The sequence below is a fragment of the Meles meles genome, chromosome 2, assembly GCF_922984935.1.
Source record: "Meles meles chromosome 2, mMelMel3.1 paternal haplotype, whole genome shotgun sequence".
Classification (NCBI taxonomy): domain Eukaryota; kingdom Metazoa; phylum Chordata; class Mammalia; order Carnivora; family Mustelidae; genus Meles; species Meles meles.
In genome coordinates this window covers 122,961,920-122,975,958 of record NC_060067.1, presented here as the reverse complement: position 1 = coordinate 122,975,958, position 14,039 = coordinate 122,961,920, and the positions used below count along the sequence as shown (strand labels likewise).

The 14,039-nt window shown below is 41.3% G+C and overlaps 1 protein-coding gene across 4 annotated transcripts in view; it reads left to right on the top strand.

The window, feature by feature from the left end:
- Positions 1 to 14,039, top strand: part of ARHGAP24 (Rho GTPase activating protein 24) — a 534,495-nt gene that overhangs the window by 464,445 nt on the left and 56,011 nt on the right. The window contains exon 1 of one of the 4 annotated variants that reach the window (XM_045998039.1): positions 644 to 1,583. The exons of the other annotated variants lie outside the window; for them this stretch is intronic. Within the exon in view, the coding sequence (XP_045853995.1) occupies positions 1,469 to 1,583 (115 nt within the window). The 5' untranslated portion in view covers positions 644 to 1,468. Of the gene's footprint in view, positions 1 to 643; positions 1,584 to 14,039 lie in introns of those variants that run through there. 4 annotated transcript variants of the gene reach the window in all.

The window sequence follows — 14,039 nt, the reverse complement described above, 5'->3', positions numbered from 1 at the left end:
GATTAACTCAGTGAGTCAATTGTTTAGTGAGTGGAATTGAGATTGCTGGTGGACAGGGGGGCTGGGGGGGAGAGGGTGCCTGCAAAAGGAGAGGAGAAAGTTGAAAACCACACTAGTTTTCAGACCATAACTGGAGAAATATATGCATGTATAAATATGCATAAACGCACATCCATGAGTTGAGTTTGTTTTTGTGGTGGTTGTACCTGCATGTTCGTTGTTACCAGATGGAGAATATTTTTCTATTTCACAGACACACACGTATGTATAAGTCCTCATACATGTGTTTTGGCAATATGCACATTGAACTCAGCACTCACAAATAGATGGAATCGCAAAATCCCTAAAAAAGTCTTGTATAGGAAGAGAATAAATGCAGGAAGGAGGGGGGGTAAAAGCTTGCCCCCTTGTTTTTGGTTTGGTGCCCTTTGCTTTCTGGAGCGGCTGAGGCAGCGAGCTCTAAAGGAGCTGCACAGACAAGGGCAGAAAAGTCAACACAAAGTCAGAGGAAGAAGAGAGGGGTTCACACGCCCTGTGGCATTCTCCCTCCTCCCCTCCTACTGTTGTGATTGCACCTGCTGCATGTGACCAGCGGGCACTGAAGGCAGCCGCAGCCACAGCCACGGGCGCGCGGTGACGAGGCAGCTGCCGCTGTGCCAGCTCCCGCCCAGCCCTCATTGAGAAAAGGGGAGCCAGAGCCGGAGGAGGGGGAGGAGAAGCTCCCCGCAGAGCTGCCTTCTCCACGGATCTGGATCCAAGGAGGCTCCTTGGAATGGGCACTCGGCTGTTCTGACGTGGAAATTCCCTCGGGAGCCTGGGAGTTTGAAGACAGAAAGGAAAAGGGAGAAGCCCGCAGAGAGCATCAAAGGCAGAGGGGTGCTATAAAAGGAACCAGGGAGTCCTTTGAAAAGAACCTATCATGCACTGAAAAGCTTTCTGGAGAAGGTGCCATTATTTGCCTCCCCTTTTGCTCAGATGAAAGGAGCCAGCAAGGACGGTCCTGAAGTATTCCTCAGGGGCCTTTTTGTCATTGTTCCTTTTTCCCTTGCATAGGACTGTTCGCTGACCTTTCCAGAGGAATCTCAGTACCCCCAGTTCCAGCTGAGAAGACAGTTCTTAATAAAAAAACAACTCCTGCTGTTTGAATGGGGGCTGCAGCTTGCTTGCTGCGGCTCTTTTTGCTGAGATATTTTGGAGTGTCTGCAGAAACTTAAAAACCAAACAAAACACCAAAACCTTAAACCTATTTGGATTAGGCAAGAGAAAAGGAAATTTTTTTGACCAAACAAGAAGTAAAGGAGAGGTGGTAACTTATCCCAGATCCAGGACCTGGATGATAAAAGCCTTCAAGTTATAGGAATCAGCACTTCCACCCTAACAAATAAACATGAGAAGGAGTGGCTGTGGGGTATCGCGCAGAGGCAGGTTTTAGAAGAAGCCTGAGCCTGGTTCCAAACTTCGGGCCTGTATGATGCCTGAAGACCGAACTATTGGGGGACGCCCCTCAGGTGCCTTAGCATCAACTCCTTTCATTCCTAAAACTACATACAGAAGAATCAAACGGTGTTTTAGTTTTCGGAAAGGTAGGTAGATGATCTGTTACTGTCCATTTAAAAAATATACATAGATTCACTAATGCTTAAAGGCCAGCTGATGTTCAGATAAAATGCGTGTTTGAAAACCAAGAGATTAGGACTGTAGGAGAGTGATTGATGTCTCTGCTTGCCTGTATTTATGTTGCAAGGTTCATATTGATCTGTTTATGACTGTGAATGGGCCGGGTAGGTGGGGCTTACAGAAGGGGACTCCTACAGGGATCTCCTTGACTGATGGAAAGCCAAGTGAGCTGGCCTGACCCGTCTGAGAGGTGGGGCCAACGTGACCTTGGGCGGCTGCCAGACCCAAATCAAGCAGCCAGGTAGTCGCTTCTTGAAATCAGTCACTCTCAAAACCTTGTTTTCTGATCCCATCACATCGGTTTTGTTCTGGTGCTGTGGTTGCCTCCCCTCCCCTGCTGAGAAAATTTGAATAATTAGGTTATCTGCAGTGACCTTTTTCAGGAGCCCTTGGGACCAGATTGACTAACACCGATTAGAAATAGGAGTCACCTTCACTTTCCAAATATATCAAAAGATGGCATTGGCAGAGGCCAAAGATAGAAACTATGAGGAGCTAGGAGTCGGAAAATCTTACAATTTATAATCAATAAAAGAGGCTGTGCATTTGAGAATTGATTTCTGTGGGGAGAGTTAAAGGGTACAGCATCGGTAAAATAAAATGCTTTTAGAAAACATTACCAAAATATTTTTAAATGTTTTTTTGCTTTAAATGGGGATAATTAAATGATTATTTAATTTGGAACTAGGTAGTTATAATTTTAATGTCATGCATAGTAAGTTAATAATTTAATCAAGAGCAGATATGACTAGCATCTAAGGCTCTTTCTCCCTTTTTTCTTTGCTCTGCCACCTATTAATTAACCCTTTCTAGTTGCCAACAAAAAGAGAAGAAAATAAGTTTAAAAAATAAATAAATAAATAAATAAAAAGAGAAGAAAATAAAGAGAAAAAACATATAAGGCAACATATAGTAGGAACTTCTTAAAACTAAACCTTGTTCCTTCTGAGTCTTTACCTTTGAGCAGTTATGATCTGCCTATGATCATTATCCTATATTATTAGCGAGGAATTCAGGTGTTAATTTCTATTCCTCTCTCATCCATAAAGGTAATTAAGTGAGAGATCTATGCCTCAGCTTTATAGATTTCTAGAGATTGCGTGCTTACTGTTAAGATTGCATCATTGACAGAGAAATTAGTAACAATAGAAATGGGGGGGGAGAATAAAAAAAAAAAAAAAGAAGCGAGGGAGTCCTTGCTTAGAGGGCTTCTTTTTTCTGGCCTTTCCAGCCTTCAGCAGCTAAAGTGAGTTTATCCAAACGTGCAGAGAACGTCTGCTTTCCAGGCTGTTGCTGCTCATTTGTAACATGAGATGTTCTGGGTACATTTAGTGTATCTTGGAAGCACAGAGCAAGGTGTTTTTTACGTTTTCCACCCTCTCTCCCTTAGTGGAGCATAGCATATCCACAAGAATCCTGCCTACCACTGCTATGCATTGCGCCCTCTTCCCTTTCTCCTTAAATACCGAAGAGGGAAGGCAGTGCCCTCGGAGAGAATCCCCTTGGCAAATGGCTCCCACAGGCTGGGGAACAGCTTCCACCTATCATCTCCTGTGGGTTATTTTTAAACTATTGTCCTGTCCTGTGCAGTCTTAGCAATCTGAGGAATGTTCAGCATGCAGGTCAAGGATTAACAGATTTCTAATTTACAAAACTGCATTCTGGTTTCTGTCAGAACCATAAGGGAGAGGAGGAGCAGGAAGCTTGGAGCTGTTTTAAGTTTCCTTCCCCTTTTGCCAGAGTGGGCGGCACAGCAGGCTTGCTCTCTCATTCCCGGCAGCTGGGACCACAGTTGTGCCGCGAGGCTGTGGGAGAGAAGCGGCTCCCCTGTGCAAAGGGCTAATCTCCAGCGCAAAACGGCCTGACTCACTGGGGGTGTTTACATCTTTATTTAAGGTCCTGCGCTGAAAAGAATGGACTTTTCTTTCAATCCCGGGTCCCCAAACCATGGTATCTTAAGAAGAGAGTGTTCTTTTGTGCTTTGTTTAATGTCCTGGGTACTCAAGTAGTTCAAGAAGTGGACCCCTTTCTGCGTTCCTGTGTTAGTTCCTGCGTTAGTTCTGCATTTCTCAGTCAAGCCTGTTGGAGAGTATCAGCTTAAGTCATTGCAGTGAAAGCAGAAGGGAGAGCACATAATTCACAGGAAAGTACCGTGAAAAAGAGCGTTGCCGTGTCCTCTTTTCCTGATCCACATTTAAAACATCTTTTTTACTGTTGCCGAGGGTAGACCAACGGAAGAGGAGACTTGCAGCTTTAGAAATGCCCTCAGAATGAAGTGTGGAGTTGAGTTAAAGTCTCCTGAGGCCTGGTGGTCGTGGAACCTGCAGGCTGGGCAGGCCCTAACTGACTTCTCAGTTGTTTTTTCTTCCAGATACTTTGGTCCTTTACTGTCGTTTTCATCTCTCCATTTCTTCGTTTCGATACTCACAGAGATCACTGAAAATGGTTTCCTGGTGATTGGAAAAATCTAGGAACCGAGAAACCCTCTTAGGCCTGAAGCTGGGGATAGCAGGGCTTTGACTTGTGTTCTGGAGAGAGAATGAGTCCAGTCAGTGTATTTTTACCCTTTTGATTTTAAAACTATATATGTAATTCTTTTTACCTCTGTAAGACTAATATCTAATATGGGAAGCATAACCAAACTTTTGATTACCTGCAGGCTCATACTACCTTGGTTCCTGAATGTTAGTGTTTATTTATAGTCACAGTAGGCTCAGTCGCTGATTTAAGGTTGTTATGCTCACAAGACACACTGAGGTAAAATTTTCAATTGTAACTGTGTATCGTTTTGGGGTTTTTGTTTTGTTAGGTTTTTTTTGTTTGTTTTCCTGAGGTGCTCTCCTCTTAGAGATAAGCCATCATTAATTCTCTAGAGCTTTTCTCTACATTCTAACCAGATAGTAGCCACGTGTTTTTGCTTCTTCCTTTATAGACTCTATTTCAGTTTCTTTCACCTTAGTTCTCTATGCCTTTATTGCTTCATGCACACAACTTACTTTTTTTTTGAGGATTTTATTTATTTGTCAGAGAGAGAGGGAGGACAAGCAGAGGGAGCAGGAGATAGAGAAGCAGGCTTCCTGCTGAGAAGGGAGCCAGATGCGGGGCTCCATCCCAGAACCCTGGGATCATGACCTGAGCCAAAGGCAGACGTTTAACTGACTGAGCCACAAGGGGCCCTGCACACCACTTATTTTAACCTAGGAAGAAGCTCTTCAGGACAGCATCCATCCTCACTTGTTTCCACCCTAATGTTCTTCATAAATTCCCGTGACACACAAGCCATTTGTAAAGCATCGACCAATTGGTGTTCCTGAAAGAGTTTTCTCAAGCGTCCCACAGCTCAAATATTTTTATGAGTCCCTTTTGCTCCCGAGAGGAAGTCCCAACGGTTTCATGTAATTAGCAAGTCTTTTTAACCAAGTCCATCTATTCCCTGGAGAAAAAACTCCCAGGTCTCCCGACTGTCCCACTCTTTCTTCCCTAAACACATGTCCTATGCCACCTGTTTGCTTTTTTTCACTATGCTATGACACCCTTTCTGCTCTGTTCATACTTTATGCTTCCTTCTAGGCATTGGTGACTCTCATTTTTCAGCACGCCTTCTCTTCACCCAAGCCTTCTGTGTAGTCCTTATACTTTTTATGTTGCTACCCAGCCATCTTATCTTCATAGCCATTTAAAAGTGCTTTATATACATTTGTAGTAAAAGATAGATAGATAGATACTTACTTCTTCCCAGAGTGAAGAATGGCAATAAGTCTATTCAATCAAGGATTCAAGGTTTATTGCAAACTGATGAAATACAGTATTATTATGTATCTTTTCCTACTGATCCATAGGCAATAATGAGTTAAAATAGGTTACCTTTGTCATGGTTGTGACATGGTTGAATAAAACTAACATTTTCTTTAAAGTCTATTGTATGTTGTGCATGGTGTAATCATATTTGTCATTTGTATATGTTGTAATTCATATTCGAAATAGATTTGTCCAGTAGAATGTTACTATTGAAATTAATTTAATTTTTTAAGAGTTTGTTTATTTATTTATTTATTTATTTGACAGATAGAGATCACAAGGAGGCACAAGGAGAGATGGGGGGGGTGGGAAACAGGCTCCCTGCTGAGCTGAGAGCCCCATGCAGGGCTCGATCCCAGGACGCTGGGATCATGACCCGAGCTGAAGGCAGAGGCTTTAACCCATTGAGCCACCCAGGTGCCCCTCAAATTAATATAATTTTATATGGTGCTATAAATGAGTAGCTCATTAATTAATAATACCAGAATTTTATGGAGCAACTACCAAGTGGCTCTGGAGATGAGTAGGCAAATGAAACAGGTTGCCTTGAATCTGTGAGTTCACACACTCCTTGAGGATAAGCAGACATAAGCAATTACTCTGTCGTAAGCACTACAACTAAGTGCATAGGAAGACTGAGGAGCCCATGAACAGAAGACCCACCATGGGCTTATCTGGAAAGGTAGTGCTTCATCTAAACTGTGTAAAATCAGATTTAATCATTTTTTTTTAAAGATTTTATTTATTTATTTGACAGAGAGAAATCACAAGTAGATAGAGAGGCAGGCAGAGAGAGAGAGGGAAGCAGGCTCCCTGCTGAGCAGAGAGCCCGATGCGGGACTCGATCCCAGGACCCTGAGATCATGACCTGAGCCGGAGGCAGCGGCTTAACCCACTGAGCCACCCAGGCACCCCAGATTTAATCATTTAGATAGAAATCAGATTTAGACATTTTCCCCTATATTATCCTAAGAGTGCTCAGCATACCTGTGCAAAGAAAAATATGTCTGAATTGAACTAACATAACATAGTGGAAAAGAAAGACTTTAAGAGTTGTATAGACCTGTGTTTGTATCCCAGATCTGCCACTTTCTAAATGGGTGACTCCAAATCACCTAGCATCTTTGTACAGGGGAGACCTTCTTGCAGAATACTTGGAGTCTCAAATAAGAAAATAACATGCAAATTGCATGGCTTGGTATCTAGACGTAAATGATGTCTGCTGGTCTGAGATTTAGGCCGCTGTGCTGGCATTATTTCACCTCTTAGTTCTGCCAAACCTTTCTTTTTCTCCCTCCTCCTCTACTCTGACTACAAAAAGAATCAAGACTCTTCCAAACATTCACTGGCTTTTATAGATTTGGAGCTCCTGGGATTAAAAGATTTCTATCCATATAAGATTTTTTGGTTGCTTAGAAAGTATTGGTGACAGACTTAAGTAAACGTTGGCTGTCTTTGTTTCTTAGTTCTATACTAAATTGGATGTCTTTTATTTTGATTTGTCTATTTATCGTGGGTGAATGTTCATTTTTTTTTAATTTTTTTTTTAATTTATTTGACAGAGAGAAATCACAACTAGGCAGAGAGGCAGGCAGAGAGAGAGAAGCAGGCTCCCTGCAGAGCAGAGAGCCCGATGCGGGGCTCGATCCCAGGACCCTGAGATCATGACCTGGGCCGAAGGCAGAGGCTTAACCCACTGAGCCACCCAGGCGCCCCTGAATGTTCATTTTTAATTGAAAATTATTATAATCCTGGTGGTATCAAGATTGATTCTGCTAGCAGGATTGCAGTAAGCAGAAGGGTAAGTAAAAGCAAGTTCTCTATATGGCTTAATATGTGATTGATAGGAGGAAAAGGACAGGAACTCTGAGAAATTATAACAGCAGAGAACTTGAGTAATAGTGGAAAAGTTGTTTAATTTCTGGCTTTTCATCAACATACCACAGACTTTTTTGCTTTCAAGTTTTTGTAGAAATCAATGTCACAGCCTGAAAATTATTGATGAGTGTCATTTTACATTGGAGTTATTCACTTATTTCCACAACTGAGGAAGTGAGAAGTATTTTGTTTTAATGCATACATTAATCCCACAAATGTTTATGGAGCACGCAATCCTTACCCACTCTGGCAGTAAGTTCCAGGGGCATAAGCAAGAGAGTTTGTCCATCTGTCTTGGCGCATTCAGTCTGCTGGAATGAAATACCATCCACTATGTTATATATTATACACAACAGAAATTTATTTCTTATAGTTCTGGGGGCTGGAAGTCTGAGATCAGGCCGGTATGGCTAGGTTCTGGTGAAAGCTCTTTTCTGGGTTGCAGACTATCAATCTCCTGTATTCTCAAGCGACAGAAAGGGAAGAAGCTAGAGAGTTCTCTGGAGCCCTTTTCCAAGGCACTCGTCCCATTCAGGAGGGCTCCACCCTCATGAGGTATCCACCTCCCAAAGGTCCCACCCTAAAACCATCATCTCAGGCAGTAGGTTTTTAACCTAGGAATTTGGAGGGGACACAGACCCTCAGACCATGGCAATGTGGTAGAATGGAGTCTGAGCTGTGGAGACCTTCCAATCTTGCACCGGCCAGTTCAATCCTTGTGTCTGTGGCAACTTGGGAAATTTTCCTTCCCCTCTCTGACATTTAATGGTTAGACACATGGTCTACATTATTTATAATGTAAAGTAATTATTTTACTGTAGTGATTCTGAAAGTTCAATCCTCTTTTGACTGGTGAGAGAGAGCAGTTCAGTATAGATAGTCATCTAAATAAATAAGTACAAAACAATGCTAAGAAGCCAAAGCAGAAACATAGCAAGCTTTGGGTCTGGAGTGATGAGGGAATGTTAGTCAAGACTTGACAGAGGAGAGGATATGAGTTGAATCTTACAGAGTAAGTTTCCCTGGTCTGACTCATGATGGCAAAACCTACCTTCCAGAAGGAAGCCTGAAGATATGCTAGTACGTATTGCGCTTATGGGACAACTAATAGTCCAGTATAGATGGAGAGCATGTTGTTTGTGAGCAAATAGTAGAAACAAGGGTGGATATGGCGCAGGGCCTGGCACACAGTGGGCACCATCTAAATGTTTCGTGATTGAATGGTTAATAAAGAGGCAGAGATCAGATTGCGGAGATTTTGTATTGCATGGAAAAGAGTTTGGTTGGCCGGTGGGCCCCACTGGAAGAAATAAAGCGAAGGAATGTCATGATCCAATTTAAACATTATGAAGATCACTATGGCAGCACTTGCCTGAGGTAGATACTCTCCTCTTCAAAAAATCACTTAAGAAATATTGAGGATCTAGCCCAACGTAGTAACAGTGAGTTTGGAAGGGACCCAGGTGATGACTAAGTGAGGCTCATGAAGGAAGGAGGAATCTGGGTTGACTCTCAGATAGCACTTCAAATGTTCAGGAGGATAACTAGAACTGGTAACCACAACCAGGGGTGCAGGAAGTAGGACAGGTTTTAAAGAAAGGGGGACTTTGGGGCGCCTCAGTGGCTCAGTGGGTTAAGCCTCTGCCTTCGGCTCAGGTCATGATCTCAGGGTCCTGGGATCGAGCCCTGCATTGGCCTCTCTGCTCAGCAGGGAGCCTACTTCTCCCTCTCCCTCTCTGCCTGCCTCTCTGCCTACCTGTGACTTTCTTTGTCAAATAAATAAATAAAATCTTAAAAAAAAAAAAAAGGTGACTTCATTTTAGAAATTCTGAGTTTGGGAATGTTTTGAGACATCCATGTTGAGGGGTCTAATGGGTACTTAGAAATCCAATGCCAAGGATCATAAGAGTGGCCCAAATTGAGATACAGGTCTGGGAATTACTGACAGACAGTGAGATTAAATGTAGTCAAGCAAAGAAATTGTGTCAAGTAGCATAAAAATAGGGCTGAGGACAGAACCCAGAGGACGAACAAATTTATGAGAAGAATGTAGTAAGTAGTACAGTCAAGAAGGAGATTGATAAGAGTGTTCTGGAAGGCAGGAACTATGTAACACATGAGAAGTGTCAAGAAGAAGCGTGACATTGACAGTTTCAGGGCATGAGGCATGACGTAATACAAAAAGTAAATTTGACTTTCAGTGATTTGGCAACTAGGAAGTTGCCAATGACTAGAAAAAGTTCTTTTAGTAGAATGACAGTGTCAGAGTCCAAATTGCAATGGTTGGCAAAAGGCCAGAAAGTGATGAAATGGAGCCAGAGTTATACTTAACTGGGAACCAAGGAGCAAAAAGAATAAATAATTGCAAGGCAGAGAAAATTCAGGAAGGTTTGGCTTTGTGTTTGTTTATGCATATTTAAGATCGGTGGAATATGAATACATTTATCTGATCGCACTCAGTTAACTTCACAGGCTGCCTCTAGCTATTGAGGGTATAAATCACACATAAAGCAGGAACCTCACAAATCCTGAAGGAGATTTAGATCTCTTTCTCTCCCTCCAGTTGGAACAGCCTCCCACAGGTATAATAAAATCACCTGTGTAATTTACCTTCTCAGCCCTGTGAAAAGTCACCTCCTTGGTGATGCTTTATGACACCATCAATGTATTTCCAAGGGAAGCACACATGATGTACTTTGGTCACCTAGAAATTCCAGGGATGGCTTTGTCAGGTAGTGTGAAACCTCCCTGGGAATTTAAGTGGACATAGCTAGAACCATTTGCATGACTCACTTCACAGAGTATATTCGTGTTAATAATCTACTAATCAGTGGTCCTTTTCCCCATGCTGCTACTTGGGATAGGCTCATGACCTTCATGCTTTCTTGTTAATCTTAAAATTTGAAGTTTCACTGCTTCCTCAATGAAAATGCTAAACAAAACAGCTTTAAAAAAATCTCTCCCTGAACTTCCATGCGAAAAAAAAAAAAAAAAACCACACACAAAAAAAACAAGCTCATACAGGACAATAATTCACATCTACCGTTGTAAGACAGAAATGTTTGGGACATTCTATTTCTAATGCTACAAAATAGGGAGTGTACATCTATTACAATCACTCACTAATTCTTTGCAAGACCAGACTTAGAGCAGAAAACTATTAATTTTCCACAGGAATCTCTAATCGTGTGTAGGGATCATCTACATGCTTTAACTCCCTTAGATATTATATTGCTAAACATACATAGTTGTTTACATAAAGAGAATCATTTCCTTGGGCAGCACATAGAAGATATTCAGAGTATTCTCCATCTCTGTTTTTTTTTTTTCTAATCTTCCTCCAAATCTGCATTTTCTCAGCAGAAATTACTCCTGCTAGCATGACAACAGAAATATAGGTCAGAGAGCTAATAAGCAGCAGGTTTCTCCCTCAGTAACACAGTTTGCAGCCAGTGTGCGCACCCCACGGTATTGTGTATTAAATACAGTGTGGCTCTGAAATCCAAGAGCCTTGAACAAATCCCAGGTCCATCACTTCCAGCTAGCTGTGTGACATTCAGCAAGTCACTTAACCTCTCTGTGCTTGTCTTCTCTGTGGTACAATAGTAGTGCCCACCTCATAAAGTAGTGTGAATTTTTAGTGAAAGGAATGCCGATAAACCACTTGTACCCACGGCTGACATACATAAGTACATCTTCGCTATTATCACTTTATAGAGCACAGAGAAGGAACTCTATTCTATTTGTTTTTAGAGTTTACTAACATGTTAAATTACTAGAAAATGAGGACATATAATCATTATGATTAAATAAGAAGGAAGAGGACTGGTATTTGGGAATGGGAAAGGTTTTACGGCTGCACAAATCTGAATGTGGACTTCCATTCTGTCACATGGTGTTGTGTAACTAACCTTGAGCTATTCACTTAACCTCTCTGAATCCCAATTTGCTCATGTATAAGATAGTTATCTTATGTATTTATTATGAAAATAAGAGAATATATGTCAAGGACTTAGTACATAATAGGGACTTAATAAAAAATAAATGGAAAGATGTTAGGGCTTTTGGTTTTTGGTTTCTTACTATACTTTTTTTTTAAGATTTTGTTTATTTATTTGTCAGAGAGAGAGAGAGCACAAACAGGGGGAGTGGCACGCAGAGAGAGAAGCAAACTCTCTGCTAAGCAAAGAACCTGATGTGGGACTCAATCCCAGAACCCTGGGACCACAACTGGAACCAAAAGCAGATGCTTAACTGACTGAGCCATCCAGGTGTCCCTCCTGCTGTACTTAAGTAAATTCTTACCACAACACAAAGCTGTATATACAGGAAGGAAGGAAAAAAAGAAGGGAGGGAGGGAGGGAGGAAGGAAGGAACGAAGGAAGGAAGGAAACAAACCAGAGTAGCCATAAAGCAAAGCTTACTCCTTACTTTATCATGTCCCTAAGTTGTTGGGAAAAAAGAAATTCTGGGAATTTTAAAAGAATGTTTGACTGTTTTTTATTACTGTATAGAACAAAATCTTGAAAGTTCGATTCTCATTTGTAGCACACATAGTTCATAGATGTTGAGTTGCAACATCTTTAGTAGGTTTTCTGCTGGATTTGGAGAGAAACTTTAGATAATATATTTAACAATCTAAAACAATAAGCGAAAAACCACAGATACATAAGATGTATTCCCAGATATCAATATTGTTATTTATAAAAATAAATGGTTAGTGCCTTTGAAAGGCTATTTTCTTAAGTTTGGCATAATAGAATCCGAACATCTCAGGCAACTAAGCATCAAAGAACTCCACAGAAAAAGAGTCAGTATTCTCCATTCATAATCAGTTTTCAAGCTTTGTTATTAAAATACTAAAATATCTTCAAAGTCATCATTACCACTGCATGGTTAGAATTCGGTATTGTTGCAACCAACAGAAAACACAGCTAACAATGGGTAAACATGCATTTTTCTCACATTAAAAAAAATCATAAAGAATGTGCTGCTGGTATTAGGTCAGTGGTTCAATAATTTCATCCCCATTGTCTCTGAATCTTTCAGCCTTTCCCTTATGATTGCTTATCTAATAGTCAAAAGACGACTCTTAGATCAACAGATAGCATGACCAAGTTCATGGTAGAAAAATGGAGTGATCGGCAACTCCAGATGTCCCTCTCTCTCATCAAAAACAAAACCAAAAATCTTCCTAAAGACTCCAAAGACTTCTTAAAAAGTGGGGGAGGTATTTAATTTTCCAGGCCCTAAAATGGAAATGACAAGAGAAAATGGGGGTATGAATGTCTGTTGAGTTAGCAAACCATGTTTGACACACCATTGAGAAACTACTTGTTCCAAAGTCTACAAATTTAGCTAAACAGACCTGCTGCCTACATTAGTTTTTCTGCTCTTAGAAGATGCCATTTTCTAATTTTGCTTTCTATATATTTGGAGATTAATATTAGTTCGCTCAACATTTTTTCCTAAAGTGAATAAATGAATTCCCTTAATACTAGATTTAATATCAGGTGTTGAGTCGTTCGGTTTGTTGTTGTCTTACTGTTTCTACCAGGGCTAAAAATTTTCTCTTCGGTCGCAGTTGTTCATTGGTTGGAATGTGATGGCTTTGCATTGCTGAATCCATACGTAAATTATTTTACAGATAGGGAGGTAAAACATTTGTTTTTATTGTTCAACTCTTAACCTAGTATTTTTGGAAAATTTCCCAAGTATTCTGGAGTCTCACATAATTTCAACATGCAACACTAATTTTTCTTTCCCTTTTATGAAACCATTAGACCATTAAAACTATTTAGTGATTCATCCCATCTGGGAACACTGGAGTGACATTTGCTTGGGCTTTCTCCTTTTTTTTTTCTCATAGGTGTATCGTTTTTGCCAAGCTACCACCTGGTATTAATATATTTAGAGCCAGCCTTCCTTCCTTCCTCTCTCTCTCTCTCCCTTTCTCTCTCTTTCTTTCTTTCTGAGAGAAGAAGCCAATACAATGGCTACTCTTTTAAAAGAAGAAAGTTTTGAGTAAGCACATTTTGAGTAAGTTAGTGTAAAGGCTGAGTGGGCCCACTTGGTGGGGCACCAGCTTGTGACGAACTCCACAGTTAGGGTATCGCTGGGTCTCAACCTTTGTGCAGCCAGAACCAGATGAGATGAGAGCACTATTTGTCTTCTTCATAGATACAGCCCACTATTTGCTTGTTGGGGATGGATGGGACAAAATTAGGGACTTCCTTGGTCTCTAAAGCTGCTTTGGGGGCTAGCATATTGGAAGGGCCCAGTCCCTTCCAAGCAGCCTTCATGGCCTCCATTTCCAGCCCAGTTATCTGTTCATCATCAGTAGGAACCCTACGTCCACCAGCACAGCAGTGACTCCATTGGGACTGCAGGCCCTCAGGGCCGTCCTGCCCAGCGCTCCTACTCCAACAGTTGAACCTTGAAGCTATCACACCCACCACTAGAGGAATCATTTGTTAATCAGCGGGGTCCCAGGTGCGAATAGTGGGTATGTTCAGCCCCAAATGCATGCAACAAGGAATTCATTCTTTGTGGTTATTTAAAAATCATTCATAAGACTGATTAAAACTGGCTAAAACACTACTGTGGGCTGGCAGTTCTAGACAATGTGTGATAAAGGAGACTTTCCCATCTGTCAGGGGCAAATCGCTGGGATTCTGCCTCCTCGC